General features: G+C 42.3%; 2 protein-coding genes across 5 annotated transcripts; both read left to right on the top strand.

Moving 5' to 3' along the window:
- Window positions 1–113: 113 nt before the first annotated feature.
- znf711 (zinc finger protein 711) lies at window positions 114–7,604 on the top strand. 4 transcript variants are annotated; one of them, XM_079672380.1, is made up of 8 exons: window positions 114–242; window positions 1,663–1,742; window positions 1,852–1,950; window positions 2,452–3,306; window positions 3,414–3,560; window positions 3,675–3,854; window positions 4,503–4,637; window positions 4,735–7,604. In XM_079672380.1, exons 3-8 carry the CDS (start codon window positions 1,872–1,874, stop codon window positions 5,910–5,912), a joined length of 2,574 nt encoding a protein of 857 aa, XP_079528506.1. In that variant the 5' UTR covers window positions 114–242; window positions 1,663–1,742; window positions 1,852–1,871; the 3' UTR covers window positions 5,913–7,604. The 4 variants fall into 4 exon arrangements, with proteins under 4 accessions (XP_079528506.1, XP_079528508.1, XP_079528505.1 ...); XM_079672379.1 differs by lacking the exon at window positions 114–242 and adding an exon at window positions 342–599; XM_079672382.1 differs by lacking the exon at window positions 1,852–1,950.
- A 5,632-nt stretch (window positions 7,605–13,236) lies between these two features.
- Window positions 13,237–16,658, top strand: LOC307031672 (BTB/POZ domain-containing protein KCTD12-like). Its single transcript, XM_079668963.1, has one exon. The coding sequence runs from the start codon at window positions 13,953–13,955 to the stop codon at window positions 14,802–14,804; it is 852 nt and encodes a 283-aa protein (XP_079525089.1). The 5' UTR covers window positions 13,237–13,952; the 3' UTR covers window positions 14,805–16,658.
- Window positions 16,659–18,160: the final 1,502 nt, after the last annotated feature.

The following is an 18,160-nucleotide window of genomic DNA, read 5'->3' as shown; positions in this document are numbered from 1 at the left end:
TGTATTATATACTATTATTATTATTATTAATAATTATTATTATATAATTATTATTATTATTATATACTAATTTGCAGCAATTAGGCACACTATTTAATCCCTCCGCAGCACAAGCAGTAGCGGCAGCATCTCCCGGATATTTCCTGCCTGGGTTCATCACCAAACCCCTCACAAATGAGTGCTCGACGCTACCCACCCCTTGTGACAAAATGGCCCACAGGCCTCATCTGCGCAAACAAAATGTGAGCGAAGTCGGCACCCATGTTAAAAAAAAAAAGTGATAACATTTGAATGTTGTGTCTCAAATCCGGGCACAGATATGTTCCCATTAGGATAAAGTGTTTTAACGTTACTCTGCTCTCTTATGCATGACGCAAATAGTAAGGGATCAGCGGTAAACGAGGCCACGCATTGTCTGCCCCCCGCCCTCCCTCTGCTTGTCAGGAAGAAAGCTGATTGGCCGAGGCCTAGCAAAGGGTGCCCGGGGATCCAAAACTGCAGGCCGCACTTAGCTTACCGTCAAAAATAAACCAAAACAATAACAGACAAAACTGAGAAGGGGGAGAAACACCGATAGAGTCAGAAGAGGATGCTATCAGGTAATTTTATTTTGAATCGGTTAGAAAGGCATGTGGAATACGACGCAAGGGCCCAGTCGGCCGTAGCGGGCCTCTTTCAGCCTTTTGGAAAACAACATGGAAGATAATGCGGCACAAGCTGCTTCACTTAGCTTAGCAAGCTAGCTAGCCAACAGGAAGATCGTCGTCGCGCGGATTAGAGCGACTTGCATAATTATTGTCATATATGTCCTGTTGGTTTGTTGGTAATGCGGGTGCCTTTATTCAGAGTGTATAGTTGAATGCATTTGAGTTTAAAATGGTCAAATAAGAGCGGTTGTCGCATTCCTTGGAGTAGCAGTTATGCTAGAACAAAATGGCGCCTCGGAGGATCAGTCTTAGCTCGCTTGCTAGTTAGCTCTGGTGGGTGGAGGGCGGTAGCCGCCCTGGTATGCATTGCATAACGTCTGCGGTACTTTCATTGGCGGCCATAAACTCAAAGCTAGTGTGGATTTTTTGAAAGTCCAAAAATAAATACTTTTTTAATAAGACCAATGCATAAGCTCCTTGCTTATTTCATCCTTAAGTTATATATCCGCGGGACTTTAACGTCACCACAGATCCTTGGACATTACCCACTTGGCTTATTTTGAACCGTGCGACGGCAATACATAAACAAGCAGGACTCATCTTTCAATAGCTATCAGAGCTGCTGACTGTGGGCTCGTCCTCCTGCACACTGAGCGGGACAGCCCTTTGTCTCAGCTGGGCTGCAGCCATCAGGCTCAACCAGCTCCAGGTGTATTGCTATATCAGCTTGAAGTCGCCTGTAGTACTACTTATAAGCAATGGATGGAGCCAGTGGTCAACAACAAAACTGCCCTCCTCCTCAGTGAAAGTGTTCGGCCCTGTGTTTTAACGTTACTCATACACATTCCATTAATTATGGTGTTAACACTGTTCTTATTATAAAGCTGAACCTATGTAGGCTATACAAGTTGTGTTGTAACGTCTTTACATACCTGCCTCCTTTCTGTTCCCTTCTATTATGTGCACAATGCCTATGAGTACCAATTGTTTATGTTTGTTTTTTTCTTTTACCAAGGGATTGATTAACTTGATGGAAGGAAGCACATCAATAACCCTGTTGGTTGTATTCTAAGGGGTTTGTCATCAAATGTGAAGGTATGTATTGGTTACTAGTCCGTGTTGCATTTTGCTTTCATTTTCACGTTAGTAAAGCACACTAACACAGTACAAGAAAACTGCTAACAGTGTACACTGTAATTTTAAGGCTTTTCCCCAAGTAAAGACATGGATCAAGGAGGAGGAGTGTTGGAGCTACACACTCAGGAGCTTAAGATGCCCCACGCTATGATCATGCAAGACTTTGGTAAGTGGTCAAATAGGACAAGCTGAAAACCAGTCATCTCAAAATGTAATCCAATACACACCATCCGACAAATTAAAGTATAGCCAAAACCTAAATATCTTTAAGATTGAATCAGTAATTTCTTAAAATAATGTAATCACTTTTAACTATGTAAGAGAGCTGCTCTATACACACTTTATAAACTATACTATACTTCTATACAATCAGGTTGATTTGGTCTCCTCCGTCACGTTGACAGGGCCAATGTCATTTGGTTTTTATTGCCTACATAAATAAAAAAAGTCACTGTTTAAACTTGCCTTACAAACATTGTCATTCTGACGTTTTCCCAACAAACCACCATAGAGCAGGTGATACCTGTCACCAATATTATACAATATTACGATCTGTTCAGATATCTCTGCTGTAGCTACAATTTTAAACACACTGCAGTTTATATGCTCATTTTGTTTTAGGAAACTCTTTGTCATGCAGCCCTCTCTGTGTGTCTTTTGTTTACAGTTGCAGGCATGGGGGGTCTGGCTCACATCGACGGGGAGCATATTGTGGTGTCTGTGCCTGAAGGTATGCTTCTTTCTGATGTGATGACAGACGAGGGCATCCTCCTGGAGCATGAGCTTGAGGTTCACTGCCTGGAGACTGAGGTGGTGGAAGAACTTGAGACGGAAGTGGTGGAGAGCTTACATGCAGATGTTGACTGCTTGGAGGCAGAAGAGGTCGAAGGGCTAGAGACACATGTGGTAGAGCTGGAGGCTCATGTTGTCGATGGCGAGGTGGAAGTGGAGGGTCTGGAGGCACATGTGGTTGAGGGCCTGGAAACTGAGGTTGATGTCGAAGACCTGGGAGTTCACATCGTCGAGGGCCTTGAGGAAGAAGTGGAAGTGGAGGGTTTGGAGGCGGAGGTTGTTGAAGGCCTGGAGGTAGATGAGGAGAGTCTGCAGTCGCAAGGAGTAGAAGCCCATGACATTAGCTCTGAAGACATGGTGACCTCAGAACACAGTGTGATCATGCCTGAGAATATTATGGGCACAGAGGTTGCAATAGAGGAAGATCTGGACCCCCATCACCACCATCACCACCACCATCACCACCATCATCATGTCCTCACTGCAGACCTCATCCAGGACTCAAACCACCATCATGATGACATGCCAGACCAGGTGTTTGTGGCGGAGCTGCTGTCTGACCACCAGGACAACACGCTGGACCACCAGCTCGTGTCAGAAGGCTTGATGGTGACCGAATCCAACTCGGAGACCATCATCCACCAACAGATGCCAGCAGAGGCTGTCTCCCTGCAGACGGACGAGGATGATGATGCAAGAAGCAGCTCTGAGGATTACCTCATGATCTCCTGTAAGACATAATTTCATCATGTATACGTTAATTAACTTTGTTCATATGTAATACCATGTTTTATTATTGATATGTTTTATGAACCATGATTACTTGTGTTACTGTAGTGGATGAGGTGGGAGAGAAGCTGGACATAGGAGACACTCCCCTGGAGATCAGCACTGAGGTAATGGAAGACAAGGAGTGTAAAGAGGAGGACGGCTCCGAGGTCATCAAAGTCTACATTTTCAAAGCTGAAGCAGATGATGACTTGGGTAAGTGACTTTTTAGAATAATCAAATCATTTCAACAATACAACACAATTCTTCCCTGTTAAACGTAATGTTGATCATGGATCGGATTTCAATTGTAATGTTATCTCTTTCCAGGTGGAACAGAGGTAATAACAGAGGATGATTACCAGAATGGCCATCCTGACCTGGAAGCTGCATCGTCAGGCAGACTGGGAGTTGGCCGTGACAAGATGGTCTACATGGCGGTCAAGAACCACCCGAAAGAAGAAGAGGATGATGAGGATGACAGTGACGAGGATGACGATGATGACATCAGTATGTCCCTTTGTGAAACCACTTGAATTGTATTGTGTCAGCCGGGTCGTGTGGCTGTAAACGAGCAAAAGGTGTCAATTAGAGTTGCATGACATGAGGAATGTGTGCAATAACGTTATTTAATATCGCCATAGAAATACAACATGTTCATCACTGTTAAATACAACTGTTAAAGTGTATTCACTTTAGCCTTCCCACTGCTTTTTGAATACTGCTAAAATACAACAAGTTGCTTGTCTGTCTGCGATACAAATCGAAAGGAAAAACACACCGATAATAGATCTCTAGTTAAGCATAGGCACAAAACAAACAATTGTTAGTTAATTAGTTATATAATTATGGCTACTAGCTGAAACAATCTTCTTTTGCGCCCATAATAAACAAGCAGTTTCCTTTGCGATGAGCTGACATTGAAATGATTATGATTTATATACAACACATTGAGTGTTTGAAGGAGATCAGTAAGAGGCGGCTTTTGAAATGAGTCATCAACTAAATGTTTCTACCTTTGGACAGTTTGCACAGCATGTCTCACAGCTCAGATATACGTCATATTAATACATTTTGAAAGTGTATTAGAGCATATTTTCAAATAACCAATTTTAGCAAAACTTAGAATTTAAAGTTAATTCTATTTTTTCTGTGCAGGTAATACCATCGATCAGGTGAAGAATGGAGCGGCTTCACCATTTCTGCAAATCCGAGAGGGACTCGGGGACAACCGTGTCCTTAAACCCAAAACTAAGAAAAAGAAGAAAGGAGATATTCGACAGTCTCAGACTGGTATGGACAGATTTAGAATTTGTGTGAAGAAGATAATTTGCTAGTGAGAATGTAATATTTTTTGATGGATAACAGTATTTCCACCGCTCTCTTCCAGCTGTTATCATCGGACCAGATGGGTTGCCCTTGACTGTCTACCCCTGTCACCTATGCGGAAAGAAGTTTCGCTCAAGAGGCTTCCTCAAATGTCACATGAAGAACCACCCGGACCACCTGGTGAAGAAGAAATACCAATGTACAGACTGCGACTTCACCACCAACAAGAAAATCAGTTTCCACAACCACCTCGAGAGTCACAAGCTGCTGAATCACAACGAGCGCTCTCCAGAATACAGCGAGTACGCGCGGCGCTACCACGAGTCCAGCCCTCTGGGCTCCGACAAGCTCATCGTCAAGGACCGGGAGAACAAACTGCATCACTGCAAGTACTGCGATTATGAGACCGCTGAACAGGGTCTGCTCAACCGTCACCTGCTGGCTGTGCACAGTAAGAACTTTGCACACGTGTGCGTCGAGTGCGCCAAGGGCTTCCGCCACCCATCAGAGCTGAAGAAACACATGCGGACCCACACGGGCGAGAAGCCCTACCACTGCCCGCACTGCGAGTTCCGCTGCGCAGATCAGTCCAACCTAAAGACTCACATCAAGAGCAAGCATGGCGCCGATCTGCCTTTCAAGTGCAGCCACTGTCCGCAAGCATACGCCGACGCACGGGAACTCCAGCGGCACATAGAGATGGTGCAAGGCCACAAGACCCACCAGTGCCCACACTGTGAGCACAAGAGCACCAACTCCAGCGACCTGAAACGACACATTATCTCTGTACACACCAAGGACTTCCCCCATCAGTGTGACGTGTGCGAGAAAGGCTTTCACAGGCCCTCGGAGCTGAAGAAGCACGCAGAGACACATAAGGGCAACAAGGTGCACCAGTGCCGACATTGTAACTTCAACGCCCCGGACACCTTCACTTTGAGTCGCCACATCCTGTCCTTGCACACGAAGGACCTTCCCTTCAAGTGCAAGCGCTGCCGGCGAGGGTTCCGGCAGCCGGCGGAGCTGAAGAAACACATGAAGACACACAGTGGTAGAAAGGTTTATCAGTGCCAGTATTGTGAGTATAACAGTACGGACGCTTCTGGCTTCAAACGCCATGTTATCTCCATTCACACCAAGGACTACCCACACCGCTGTGACTACTGCACCAAGGGCTTTAGGAGGCCTTCGGAGAAGAGCCAGCACATAGCCAGGCACCACAAAGACATGTTGATGTAATGTCATCACACACACACACACACACACACACACACACACACACACACACACACACACACACACACACACACACACACACACACACACACTCCTTCCCCAGTAAATCTGTGTCATACACCCAGAGGTAATTTTAGTGTATTAACAAATAAATGACAGATGTATGCTGTTGATAAAGACGACAACATCATAATTGCCGTTTTGTGTTCTGTGTTGTAATGGGTGTAACCCTCCTCCCCCAGGGGTAATGCAAGAACACATTTTAGATGGGGTGAAGTGTAAAAAAAAAAGACAATGTGTACACTGAGTGGGACAGCTGTAAATTGTGTTTCGTTTCGTTGCAGAAAATCACATATGAACTTATATTCAGGGTCTCAAATGTCTATATTTTTATACCCCACTCAGCGGAAGTGCTGCAAGATGATGACTGTGTCCTGTAAATCAGAAAGTGGTGCTTAGTGAACGTCATGCCAGTTCTTCAGATGATGTGGAATGTGCACCGGAGAAGTTTACCTCCATAGTACACACTAGCATCTCTGTTCCCTATTAACCAGCTTTTACCGTGACATTTGTGTTCAATGCCATCATGTCTTTTAGAGGCAGGGCCATTCATGACTTCATAGATGGTTCTGAGTGATGTTGACACACATTACGCACCTTGAGAAGATAGTTCATCAAATCTAACATTTGAACTTTCATCATTTTGGATTTTCCTCCCAAGCTTGAACACTTGGAGTTCCACTAAATTAATCATGTATGATATAGGCTGTATTCTATTAAATATGTCTTAAAGTTGAATCAGAGATGTTCTGATCTGATCAGCTGTGTCTAACAAGGAGGATAAATGGTGTCGCTGGTATATTAGTAGAATATCCCTTTAGTGTACACAACACATTTCCCATAGTTCACAGGTGTATTTATATGAACTTGGCAGATGGTTGGCTTCATGTTCGGTGACCTTTGACCTGATTACATCTGGCGGCCGTAGTAAGCTGCATAGTGCGATGTTACCTAAAGCTAAATGTGCTCTCGGCTAACATCGACTGCCATCATGCCTTACATCTGTCGCTCTCTATCCCTTAAGCACTGAGGAACACAGCTAATCAGAAAGGAAGTGATTTTTAACTCTCAAACATACTGCATCAAAACCATTCTCTCAGAGATTGTGTGTTTGAGTCAGTAGAAAGCACTTTAATAACTTTTTTATTTGATTTTTTTTTAATTACGTGTGTGTACATATATAGATATTTAAATATATCTATATATAAAACCTAGATAATAAACAATTACAGAGCTTTGTGAGTTGGTAAAAGAAAAGTTTGTTTTGAGTGTTATCCCTAGCAAGTGGGCACGATCCATTACTGTATCCAGACGGAATTTTATTGAAAGTGGTGGGTTTACCATTTATTGTTTTGTTCTATGGATAAGTGATCTGGTTTTGTGTTTTGTTTGTGCTCACTAACAATTTTCCCCGACCCTCGTTATTATACAACCCAAATCCCAACCATGGGAGTATTCCCTTCAGTCATATTGGCATTAGTCTTTAAAGTATGCACACATGCTGTCTCCATGAAATTAAATGTGGTATATATTAAAGATCCCCACATTTCGTGTACCTTAGTCTATATTTTCTTTCAGTCTGATTGTGGATAAACTACTGGTGGGGAAGAACCAAAATAAACAATTATCTTTTTACGCTCTTTGTGCTTTCTGTCCTGCAAACAGAAAAGATCTTTACATGACATCTTAGAAGAATTATTGACCAAAAAAACGAACCATTTGTATATCAGGTACCCTACCTGTATTCTATTGAAGAAGGTTTTACTGTATCGCTCCACAAAGAATCAGAAAACAAATAAGGTTTTAATTAATTTCAACGGACAAGCACTTCTAACTGTCACAACAAGTGTGTTTAACAAGCAAGTGACTAACAATCAGGAAGTGTGAAGGTAAGGTTTTAGTGGTTGGGAAGTAGCATGCGTTGGATAATAATTCACAAAGTAACAAATATTTAATCAAAGATATTCATCACTTTGGATTCTACGTTTACCATGGAGGCATTCTAGGAAAACAGAAATTCAAGCTAACACTGGATTTGATTTCGGGCAAAGAATAACATTTAACACCCTGTCAGCAGATATTCACTGTCAACACAGGTTATATGCTCCATACATGATACATTAAGGTAAAAAAAAATAGTCATTTCGATTAAACACAGTCAACTGTTTGAAAGGATCACTTCTTTAATTTACACGAGAGACTAACATAAAACAGATTCAATTGTTCCATGCATCCTTTTTTCATCCCCTGATTTACAGGTCTTATTCAACGAGGACAGAACGCAGGATTTTCGTTTTGACATATTTCTACCTTGACTCACAATAATGTTTGGGGGCAGATGAAAGCAAGGCAGCCATCACTCTATCATCCTGTTTTGGAACTTGAAACCTGCTTTAATCCAAACTCTGTCTGTTTATATTTTTAAAACCTCTAATGAGTGTCTGTGGTTTCAGTTGCAGCTCTCAGTTCAACAGCTTTGTTTTTTGAAAGCTAAAAATAAAATTAGGTTTCTTTTAGGAAACATTTGATATCAGCAACGTTTTTACCTGTATTAGATTATGGTGATCTGCTATACATGAATGCCTCTGACCAGTGCCTAAAGAGTTTGGATACTGTACCATTGTGCCTTACGATGTATTACTGGATGTGGATATCGAGTACACTATTGCACTTTATATGCTGCTGCTAATTGGCCATCTTTGTCTGCTCGCAGACTTTCCCATTGGTTGGGTTTTATTTATAAATCTCTTCTTGGGTTGGTTCCCTCCTACATTTGCACATATATGTGTCAAAGAGAAAGTCTATATGGCCTGCGCTCCCAAGATTTGATTCAGATGCTGGTTCCTACAATGAGAACAAAACTGGGTAAAACAGCTTTTAAATTATGCTTCCCCCACAGCTTGGAATAATGTACGGAAGGAGCTGAAACTCTAGGGGAATTCAGGTCCATCCTAAAGGACAGAGAACACGACACCATTGGTAGATGTGAGTGTTCGTATATCCAAAAATCGTTTTAAGTGTTGCCAGTTTTTAATAGTTTGTTTTATTTTGCATATTGACTGGCTAATGTGCCATTTTATGTGTGTTTTACAGCTGTATTTGTCTGCCTGTCTTGTCTTTGTTTATCTGTTGTAACTTTGTTCATGCTGCCCTTCTTGGCCAGGTCACTCTTGGAAAAGAGATTGTAATCTCATTGAGTCTTTTACCTGGTTAAATAAAGGATATATATACAGCACCACACATTTATTTGATTTAAAAAATGTAGTGAACTATTGAGAAGTGATGACATAAGCCAGTAAGCCTCAGTAACTGCGGTGCCAGAGGCCAACAAGCAATTTACTGGTTAGTAAAAAGGGAATTTGAAATTTCACTGGATCACCAGCTCATCCTCTGACACATCTGTGCATATATATGATATATGTGTGAGCTGCACTGCAAAATCCCTATCGCGGCACACCGTAGTCTTCAAATTCAGCTGACGAAATCAAGTTGATACAAAATGTGAGAGCTGCCGACCTGAAGTTTTACCCTTTGATTTCAACTATTTTCCCGAATTGTAGTGATGCAATTCTACAGTGTTAAGAGGATCTCCAAGCTCAATAAGTAGATAGAAAACATACAGTTCAGGTTGAAAGCATTCAGCAGGTGTGTTGAAGAGTAAACAGATCTTTGCTAATAGCTAAAACAGCAGTCAAAAACGTCTGATAACCAGATGAAAATGTATACCATTATTAAGGCTGCATCATAAGTCAATCCCAGCCTGTTGTCGGACTGGTTCTGTTATCCACTTAGGAATCATTGTTTTGATGTCATGTGTGTGTAAGAAAAGCCCAGTTGTTACTAACAAATCGGAAAAACAATACCAGCACGCAGAAACTTCAGCAGGTAAATGTAATTCAGTTTACCTTAATTGTGTCATTTACACCTGAGCTTTTTTAGTGTCAAGTGTTATAATGTCTTCCGTGAAAAAAAGATAATGTTGTCTTCAAATGAATGTGTGGTCTGTGATCAGATCACTTCTGATTAGAACTAACTTCAGAAATGGTAGTAGCAAAGAAGGTAAGTAAGTGGGATGTTGATGAATGTCGAACGATAGTTGTGAAAGTTGTACAGATTTTATAATGCAGAGGGATAACATGATGAGTTTACGAGTGGCCTTGGCGAAGGAGGAAACAGACAGATTGATGAAATGATGTGGGATTGGAGTGACCATGAGAGAGAGGAAGAGCAGTGACTGAATCAGGAAGAAAGTGCAGTAAAGTGATTTAAAAAGTTTGTGCAGGTGTCTCCATTTCATCTTTCTATCAACTGTGAGTCATTATAATATAAACAACTTCCTCTCTTCCCTCCACACAGAGACTCCCAGGAGATGTGACTCTTTCTATGCACCAAGACGTGTGTTGCAGTCGTGTTTCGCTCCCATGTCACCCGTCTTGAAAGATGTACGATGCTTCATGCTGTGGGAAATGAGGCTGTGCAGATGGGTTCACATACACCTGAAAGATGCACCAGCCGGTTCATTTTCTGTTGATCTCACAAAAACATCCCATAAATCACTTAATGGTGCAGCTGTCAACAGAAACCGCTGAGAACGCAGAGATCAGTATGCAGACAAATCCATAAAATGGTCCCTAAGTAACCGTTTCTTTCTCACTGCATCATCTAGGAGTTTAGCGTTAGTCTGTGTTGGGGGTGTTTTCTCTGAACACACATAATTAAGCAACGGCAGTAAGTACATTTGCCCATTTCCCATTTGACCGTGCTGAACTCTCTCTCCCAAGCCTCTACTTTGCCTTTTTGAATCAGAAGAGCACCAAGCACACACACACACACACACACACACACACACACACACACACACACACACACACACACACACACACACGCACGCACGCACGCATGCACGCATGCGCACACACACACACACACACACACACACACACACACACACACACACACACACACACACACACACACACACACACACACACACACACACACACACCTATCTGCTTCCGAAGGCCATGACAGTGATTAGAATTGACAGGCGTACACAGATAACCTAGCCGTTACAGAAGGTCAAACTAATTCATTTGATGCAGTCATTTTGACAATTTTTCTGAGGAGCAATGGGCTATTGTGAGGATGTGATTACAATGAAACAGCCAGTAAACACCCAGGGTTATTGCTGATGTGCATGGATTTTAGATTCAAGGTGTGAAAACGTGATAATTCATTCACAAATAGTCCAGTCACTTAATTTTTTAATCACTGGCATTAGTAAATAGTCGGCAATAATAAAAAAAAAATGTAGTAACAGTTTTGCCTCAGATCATATTTTGGGTATTTTTGTTTTGGACTTTGGTGTTAAACAGCATATTGCTCTGCATATTTTAGCAAATGGAGCTGGAGACTGTATTGAACTCATCCCATTGGCAGACAGCACTGCCATAATTTACCTCCAGATCCTGCGGTGGCCCACATAACCAGAGTGGACCGAGCCAGATTGTCGCAGACAAGGCTGAAAGTGCTGCAAGCCAGCTGGAGACTGCGAGGCCTTCAGGGAAATCAGTGCCAGAGTGCTCGGAGTTGGGTAGAAATTGGCCTGCTGATTAGTCGCAGAAAGGACTGAATGGTGGACTTACAAGAGAAAGAAAAAAAGGAGAGACATAGAGTAGAGATGGTAGGCAGCCTGTTGAGTATGCAGGTCTCTCTGACTAAGTAATGCTCTCTATTGGTGTGTCATCTGATGTGCCTCTATCTGAAAAACATAATAATAAAAGACAGTTAGTGGACCTTGGGTTTGAATTATTTTTTTCAAACTGCTTTTTCAAAGGTGAAGCATTAACTTTCTCATGTTTAAATCAGATTTGTTTTCTCTCTCCAGGAATCATAACAGCTACTGACGTCAACAGGACCATCTCCTTGACAACAGGGCCAACATATCATCCACTCATGTAGGATGTGTGGTATATAAGTGGACCTGCGTTGGGATTGTTTTGTCAAGTAACTTCTTCAGTTTGACCACAGGTAAATTAAAGGTAAATTCTTTAAACTCTTTACCTTTTGAAAAATAAATTGTTAAAAGCAAGATGAAAATATATTATGGTAACAATTTTACTTCTTTGCCATAAAAACATTCTGAATAATATGTACATTTTACAACTGCTGAACACAAAATATCTTCAATTTACTGAAGGTCCATTCTTAGGTTTCATGTCTGGAACCCAGTTGTGATGCCATAAGAAATGCTCTATATACATTTAATACTGATTTAAAGGTCAGCCAAGAGAAATGTTTCCCCTTCACTGATAGGCCCACAACACCTCCAGATGCTCAGCAGTGAATCATATCTCAATAGTTATCTATGTTCTGAAAGGGGAAACATTTCCTCCTGAGTATTCACTAGATGTCACTGTTATCCCATCCTTCCTTAGTGGCACTGGCTTCCCTGATAACTGAGATTGTTTCAAAAAATAAATGCATCAAAAATAAATGCATACTCATTTCTAAGTCTGTGGTTGGGTTTCAATGAGACTCCCAGAATAGAATTAGATTAATATTTTAAAAAAAAAAGTATTTCAACATTTATTTAGCCGAAATACCTAGTGAGCACAATGACATAACAAATGCATGAATGGATGTTAGGATGTCATTGGTATACTCCAATGTATGGTTTTATTTAATAATTGAATGTATTAATTACAGGGAGAAAAGAAATCGAAAAAATTAGGGTTCTTTTAAATAGATTTCTGTATATGTTTATTCGAGGCAGCTATTTCAATTAATCTTTAGGGGCGTATTTCCAGACTTTTTCGCAAACTCACCCCATAAGAAGAATTTGTAAAGTCCATGTCTGGTAGGACAGGAGGATATATACATATATATGTACATCAAACATTATATACACACAACATATTGACATCAGAGGTACAAAGGTACAAAATATCAAACAAATATAAAGAAATAAAGAAATAAAAAAAGAAAATAGTGATAAAAACAAAAGGTAACATTTCAAGTAAAATATTTATCAAATACACATTGGTATTTGGTATTGGTTTTGATTGTCTTCTAATTTTTTGATGTTTTTAACAGTGGTGTCATAGTGTTGTCTAAGTAAAAAAATGAGCACTCTATTTCTTATTGTGAATGTGAAATGTTCCCAAATTTAAACGAGTTGGATATGTTGTGTCACAGCAGAGGCGCGTCACCACATGTGGGCGTGGCTAACGGAGTGAATAACGCTGTATCCTCTTTTACGTTGCAGCAGAGTACGGTCTGACACGAGAGAGGAGCAGAGGGCCTGAACAGCTGATCACCTCGCGCACATTTCAACAGCAAGGGATGGGAGAATCTGAGATATTTTTACGAGTGTTCTTCACCTCACACTACTTTGGCACCATCCTCTTCATCGCGTGGCTCTTCATCTGCGGGACACCCACAGAAATCACCAACTATGGAATCTTGCCTAATTGAAGTTGGGCCACCTGATCCTGTTTTCACCAGGATAAACGAGCAAAATTAGAGCAAAAGAGATCGTTATGGACAATTGTGCAACTCATGTATTTCCTGCTCCTAAAACGGGTGTCAAAAGCGGAATTTCAATCTCTGTTTACCACGTCTATTTGCGCGTAAAGGACAACACGGCTCCATTCAGCGCTACCTGAAGTACGCTGCACTATGTTTTAGGAATAGTGGTAGAAAGCTGTAGTTAGAATAGAGCGCGTGCTTGTGAGACTGCTTTGTTTCTGCCAGCTCTTATGCGAGAGTAGCCACCAGCTTTTATTGCGCACATTCCCATTGTGCGCTGCAGATCAGCCGCTCCGTTGGTGGATCCACCGCAGCAGGACCTGAAGCTTTGACAGGCATCAGCAGACACTGTGAAGGGTCCCACTGAAAACCCTTTTTCATCTCCTGTCATTTGAACTTTCACCACTACTGAAACAGTTTTTTAAAGCTGCACCCGTGAGACAGGAGTAAGCCATGGCTCTACCAGATGGAGGTATATCTGGGGAGGAGGTCCCCTTCCCAGAGATTATAGAGCTAAATGTTGGCGGCCAGGTGTACATAACCCGCTATTCTACCCTCACAAGTGTGCCAGACTCTCTGCTATGGGAGATGTTCAGTCGAAAGTCGGTCAAAGGACTGGCCAGAGACACCAAGGGCCGCTTCTTTGTGGACCGTGATGGTTTCCTGTTCCGGTACATCCTGGACTTCATGCGGGACCAGCAGCTGGTTCTTCCGGATCACTTCCCGGAGCGGGGGCGTCTGCAGAGGGAGGCCGAGTTCTTCAACCTGCCAGAGCTCGTCAAGCTGCTGGCGCCCAAAATCAGCAAGCAGAACTCCCTTGGTGAAGAGGGGTGTCAGAGCGACCCAGAGGACTCCTCACCTGGGATTGAAACGACCCGTAACCTGGGCTCCCTGGGGGGGGCTGGTGCTGCCTGTGCCAGCGTGGTGCCCAGCGCCTTGGATGGAAAACGGTCCGGGTTCATCACTATTGGCTACCGAGGCTCATACACACTGGGCCGCGACAGCCACACCGATGCCAAATTCCGACGGGTGGCAAGGATCATGGTGTGTGGAAAGACCTCTCTGGCCAAAGAGGTGTTTGGGGAGACCCTGAACGAGAGCCGTGACCCTGACCGCCCCCCAGAGCGATACACATCCCGCTACTATCTCAAGTTCACCTTCCTGGAGCAGGCCTTCGACAAGCTGGCCGACGTAGGCTTCCACATGGTGGCCTGTAACTCCACAGGAACCTGCGCCTTCGCCCATGAGCAGACGGACGACAAGATCTGGACCAGCTACACTGAATATGTGTTCTTCCGTGAGTGAGACTATCGGCATTGTTCCCCTGGTCCCCCCCATCTGCCCCCCCCCCCTCCTCCAGCCTCCAGGCATCCTGTCTTCCTCTCTCTGATGGATCCTGCACCACTAGATGTACCGTAGATGTTGTGCCCCTCCATCTCTCTCTGCAGCCTCCTCCTATGAACACTTCCCAGCTGCTGCTCTGACTCTTCATACCTTTTCTGCAGGTTGAATCTGCAGTGCCCCCCCTCAACCCCCCAAAAAGTAATTCCCCTCATCCTCAGGTCCAGCTTTTGCCCTTGCCCTAGTCCCCGGTCCTCAACCACAGCAACCCCCAAGCCTTTCCTGCAGAGACTGATACCTTCTATGTACTTTTACCCTTTTGTACTCTATATATTGCATCTGCCTGGGTGAAGCACAATACGGTATCCAAGAGCTAATTTTGTTAAATAAGCGCCCCTGGTGTGTCTATATGACTATTAAAGCAGTCATAAGGGCAAAGGGCTTCAAAGAGTGGCCGTGATGTACAGTGCTACTTTTTCCTGCTTACTCGAGCAGATCGGACTCGCTCCTGCTCCTCTGAACTAAATTACCAAATAATTGGACATCTTATCAGCCTTGTGGGACGAGAGCAGCCCAAGCACAATAAATGAGTGTAACAAAAATCTAATTTCGCTCAGTTTTTATTAAATGCGTCCACCATGTGGTTGGGAACGTGCCATATAGTAGTTTAACTGTTCTGTAGTTGTTATGAATGAATGAGCTTATGATAATATCGCCACAAGGACAGATAGGAGACAAGAAAGCTTTGAACCTTTTATTTTTAAAGGAAGAAGTGGGTGTGTGGAGTTTCCTTCTCAAAAATATGATTGTTCTGGCAAGTGATCAAGCACAAGGCTTTGATAAACAACGATGAAAGCCGTATCTCATAGATAGGAAGAAAAAAGATTGCCAGATGAGGTGCGTGTATTGATTGTGAAATGGAGCTTTCAGTATTTTAATCATCCACACTGGGAGGGCCGATGAGATGAAAGTGTCACATCACTCACAGCCCACTGCTCATGTTGTCGCTCATTATTCTTCTTTGACCTCTCTTTGCTCAATAACATAATTTAAGAGCATTTATAAAGTGAAGCAATTCTTTGGACAGGCTTATACCAGGACTACATGTTGTTTAAAAAATAAATAAATGTGGTAGTCACCTTAGCGGATCAAGTTTTGAGTGTTCGGTCAACAATCATGTTATTCTTAATACTCAGTTTGGTATCAGTTTAAGAGGTTGCATATTAGATGAGAGTTTTAAATGAAATGGAATACACTGAACAAAGGGCAGGATTACTGTAGCCAGCCAAGCCCCAATGTTTCACTTCTGTAGCAAGGGCATTGTGAGGGCAGATTAGAGCCAGCTGGGATAACTTTAGTTATGAAGGAGTGAAGAAATACGATTGTTTCCAGATACAGCCTCAGGACAGGTCTGCACATCATATACCTCAGACTAAACACACAAACTGAAGGCACTTAAGATTCGGCTGATGACAAAGTTAGGAACATATAACAAATGTAGTTGCTGTAACCAGATCATGAAATATAGGTTGAAAATAAATTGAATTTTGAGTTGACAAGCAGCCATTGATCAGTGATATGCAGGATTTCTCCTGAGCTATATTGTAGTATTGGCAGTCCGTCTGACAGACTATAAATGTATTCTAAAATGTCTAGAAACCGCCATGTTGTGTTTCAGTGTGATGAAGTGCTGTTGACAACTGAGTCAATATGTTAGACTTGCTGCAGTGTGTCGCTGCTGGAATAGACAACACTGAAATTAAAAGTGTTCAGCCAAAAGGAACATTTATCTGTCAAATAAAAGTTGTTTTCTTTCTAGTTGGGTTGTACTTTCCATTCATGATTGAATGCTTTCTCAGCACTGAGTGACATTTAGTACAGAACTTCCCCACATTACTTCAGTTGAAATTTGTGATTTTCAGTAACAACACAACTCAATCCAAGTTAATCAATTGAAATGTTCATCTTACCATTTCGCAGTCAAGGAAATGTCCATGGATAGAAACGGTTTATTAAATGTTCAACACTCTCCCCTCAGGCACCATCTCCCTTCCACCATCTGTTTTCCAATTTCCTCCCCTTTTTTTTTCCTCATCCGGGTCTTTCAATGAGCAGTTGACCAGAAAACAGAGCCAGGATAGAAATTAGGACATGCATAGATACCAGCCTCTTTTAAAACAGCTCACAAAATCCATATTTTGTTTCAAGTAATCGACCGAATTACAGTACAAATCCAGAAAAGTGAAATACCATAGTTGCATACAAAGACTACACATTTATATTATCTGTTAATTAAAAAGCTTAATTTCTCTATGGAGCATACCCACAGACAGAGAAGAGGCACTCAAACAACAACCAGGGTCATGTTTGTGTAGGTGAGGCTGTCCTATTAATCGTTTTTTACCAAGAGCTTATCACATGCTGATTACCTTAGTATAAGACCTCTAAACCTGATCTCAGTCTGGCCTAGATAAAAGCCTGAGCTTCACAAAAACTATTGAAAAATTTATGTTGCAGCCTTCCCGGTATGATGTCTTTTTTGTTGCGGTCGGGAATGCATGATGAGTCCTGAGAGTCGATACGTGCCTGCAGTGTGTCTTCAACTAACAGAAACCTTCCCTTGGTCTCTGTCCTGCAACACACACATGCAACACGAGAGCGCCAAGGTCAGTCATTAGCACAAGCACGGAGAGACAAGCTTCATGTGTGAAATGTCAGGCATCAGTGTCATTCTCTACCTCCATGAGTAGCCTTGAGACTCGACATTCAACAGTAAATGTGTGAGAAGTGTTGACACTCCGACATTGAGCAGCAGCAGCGCCCACAAGCCGAGCTGGGATGAAATGCTGCTCGGTTTTTTATTTCTTCTTGTTTTAGAGCTCGGTTGTGAAACTTGTGACTCAAAAGTTAAGTCCCCCAAACAAAAAGCAAGTTCTAGTTGTGTCACTATAGTAGTATGCCTGTTCTATGCAGCGTTACACAATAAAGATATTTTAACATGAAATATTCTCTGTCTTTTGGAAACATTTTTAATTCGATTTAGCAAATTGCATTATTTGCTCACCACACAACACACATCAACTTAATGAAATCATGCATTTAGTTTTATTTATACCCTTTTGTTCCTACCACACAGTTTGACTTTAATACAATTTATAAGTGAGCGAGCAAAATTCATTATTTAACTCTTGCCATACCAGGCAAAAAGACAATCTGCCCTGAGAGAACAAGACTGTTCTCTGTACGTCGAGGCAGTGATTTGACCCATGCTGTATTCCTGTGGTGGCACTGCAGCCTTGGCCTGATCCGCTTTCCTCTCT

This window comes from Notothenia rossii (genome assembly GCF_949606895.1).
Source record: "Notothenia rossii genome assembly, chromosome: 3".
NCBI classification, from domain to species: Eukaryota; Metazoa; Chordata; class Actinopteri; order Perciformes; family Nototheniidae; genus Notothenia; species Notothenia rossii.
Note: the sequence above shows the minus strand (reverse complement) of the source record. Positions and strands in the feature narration are given on the sequence as shown.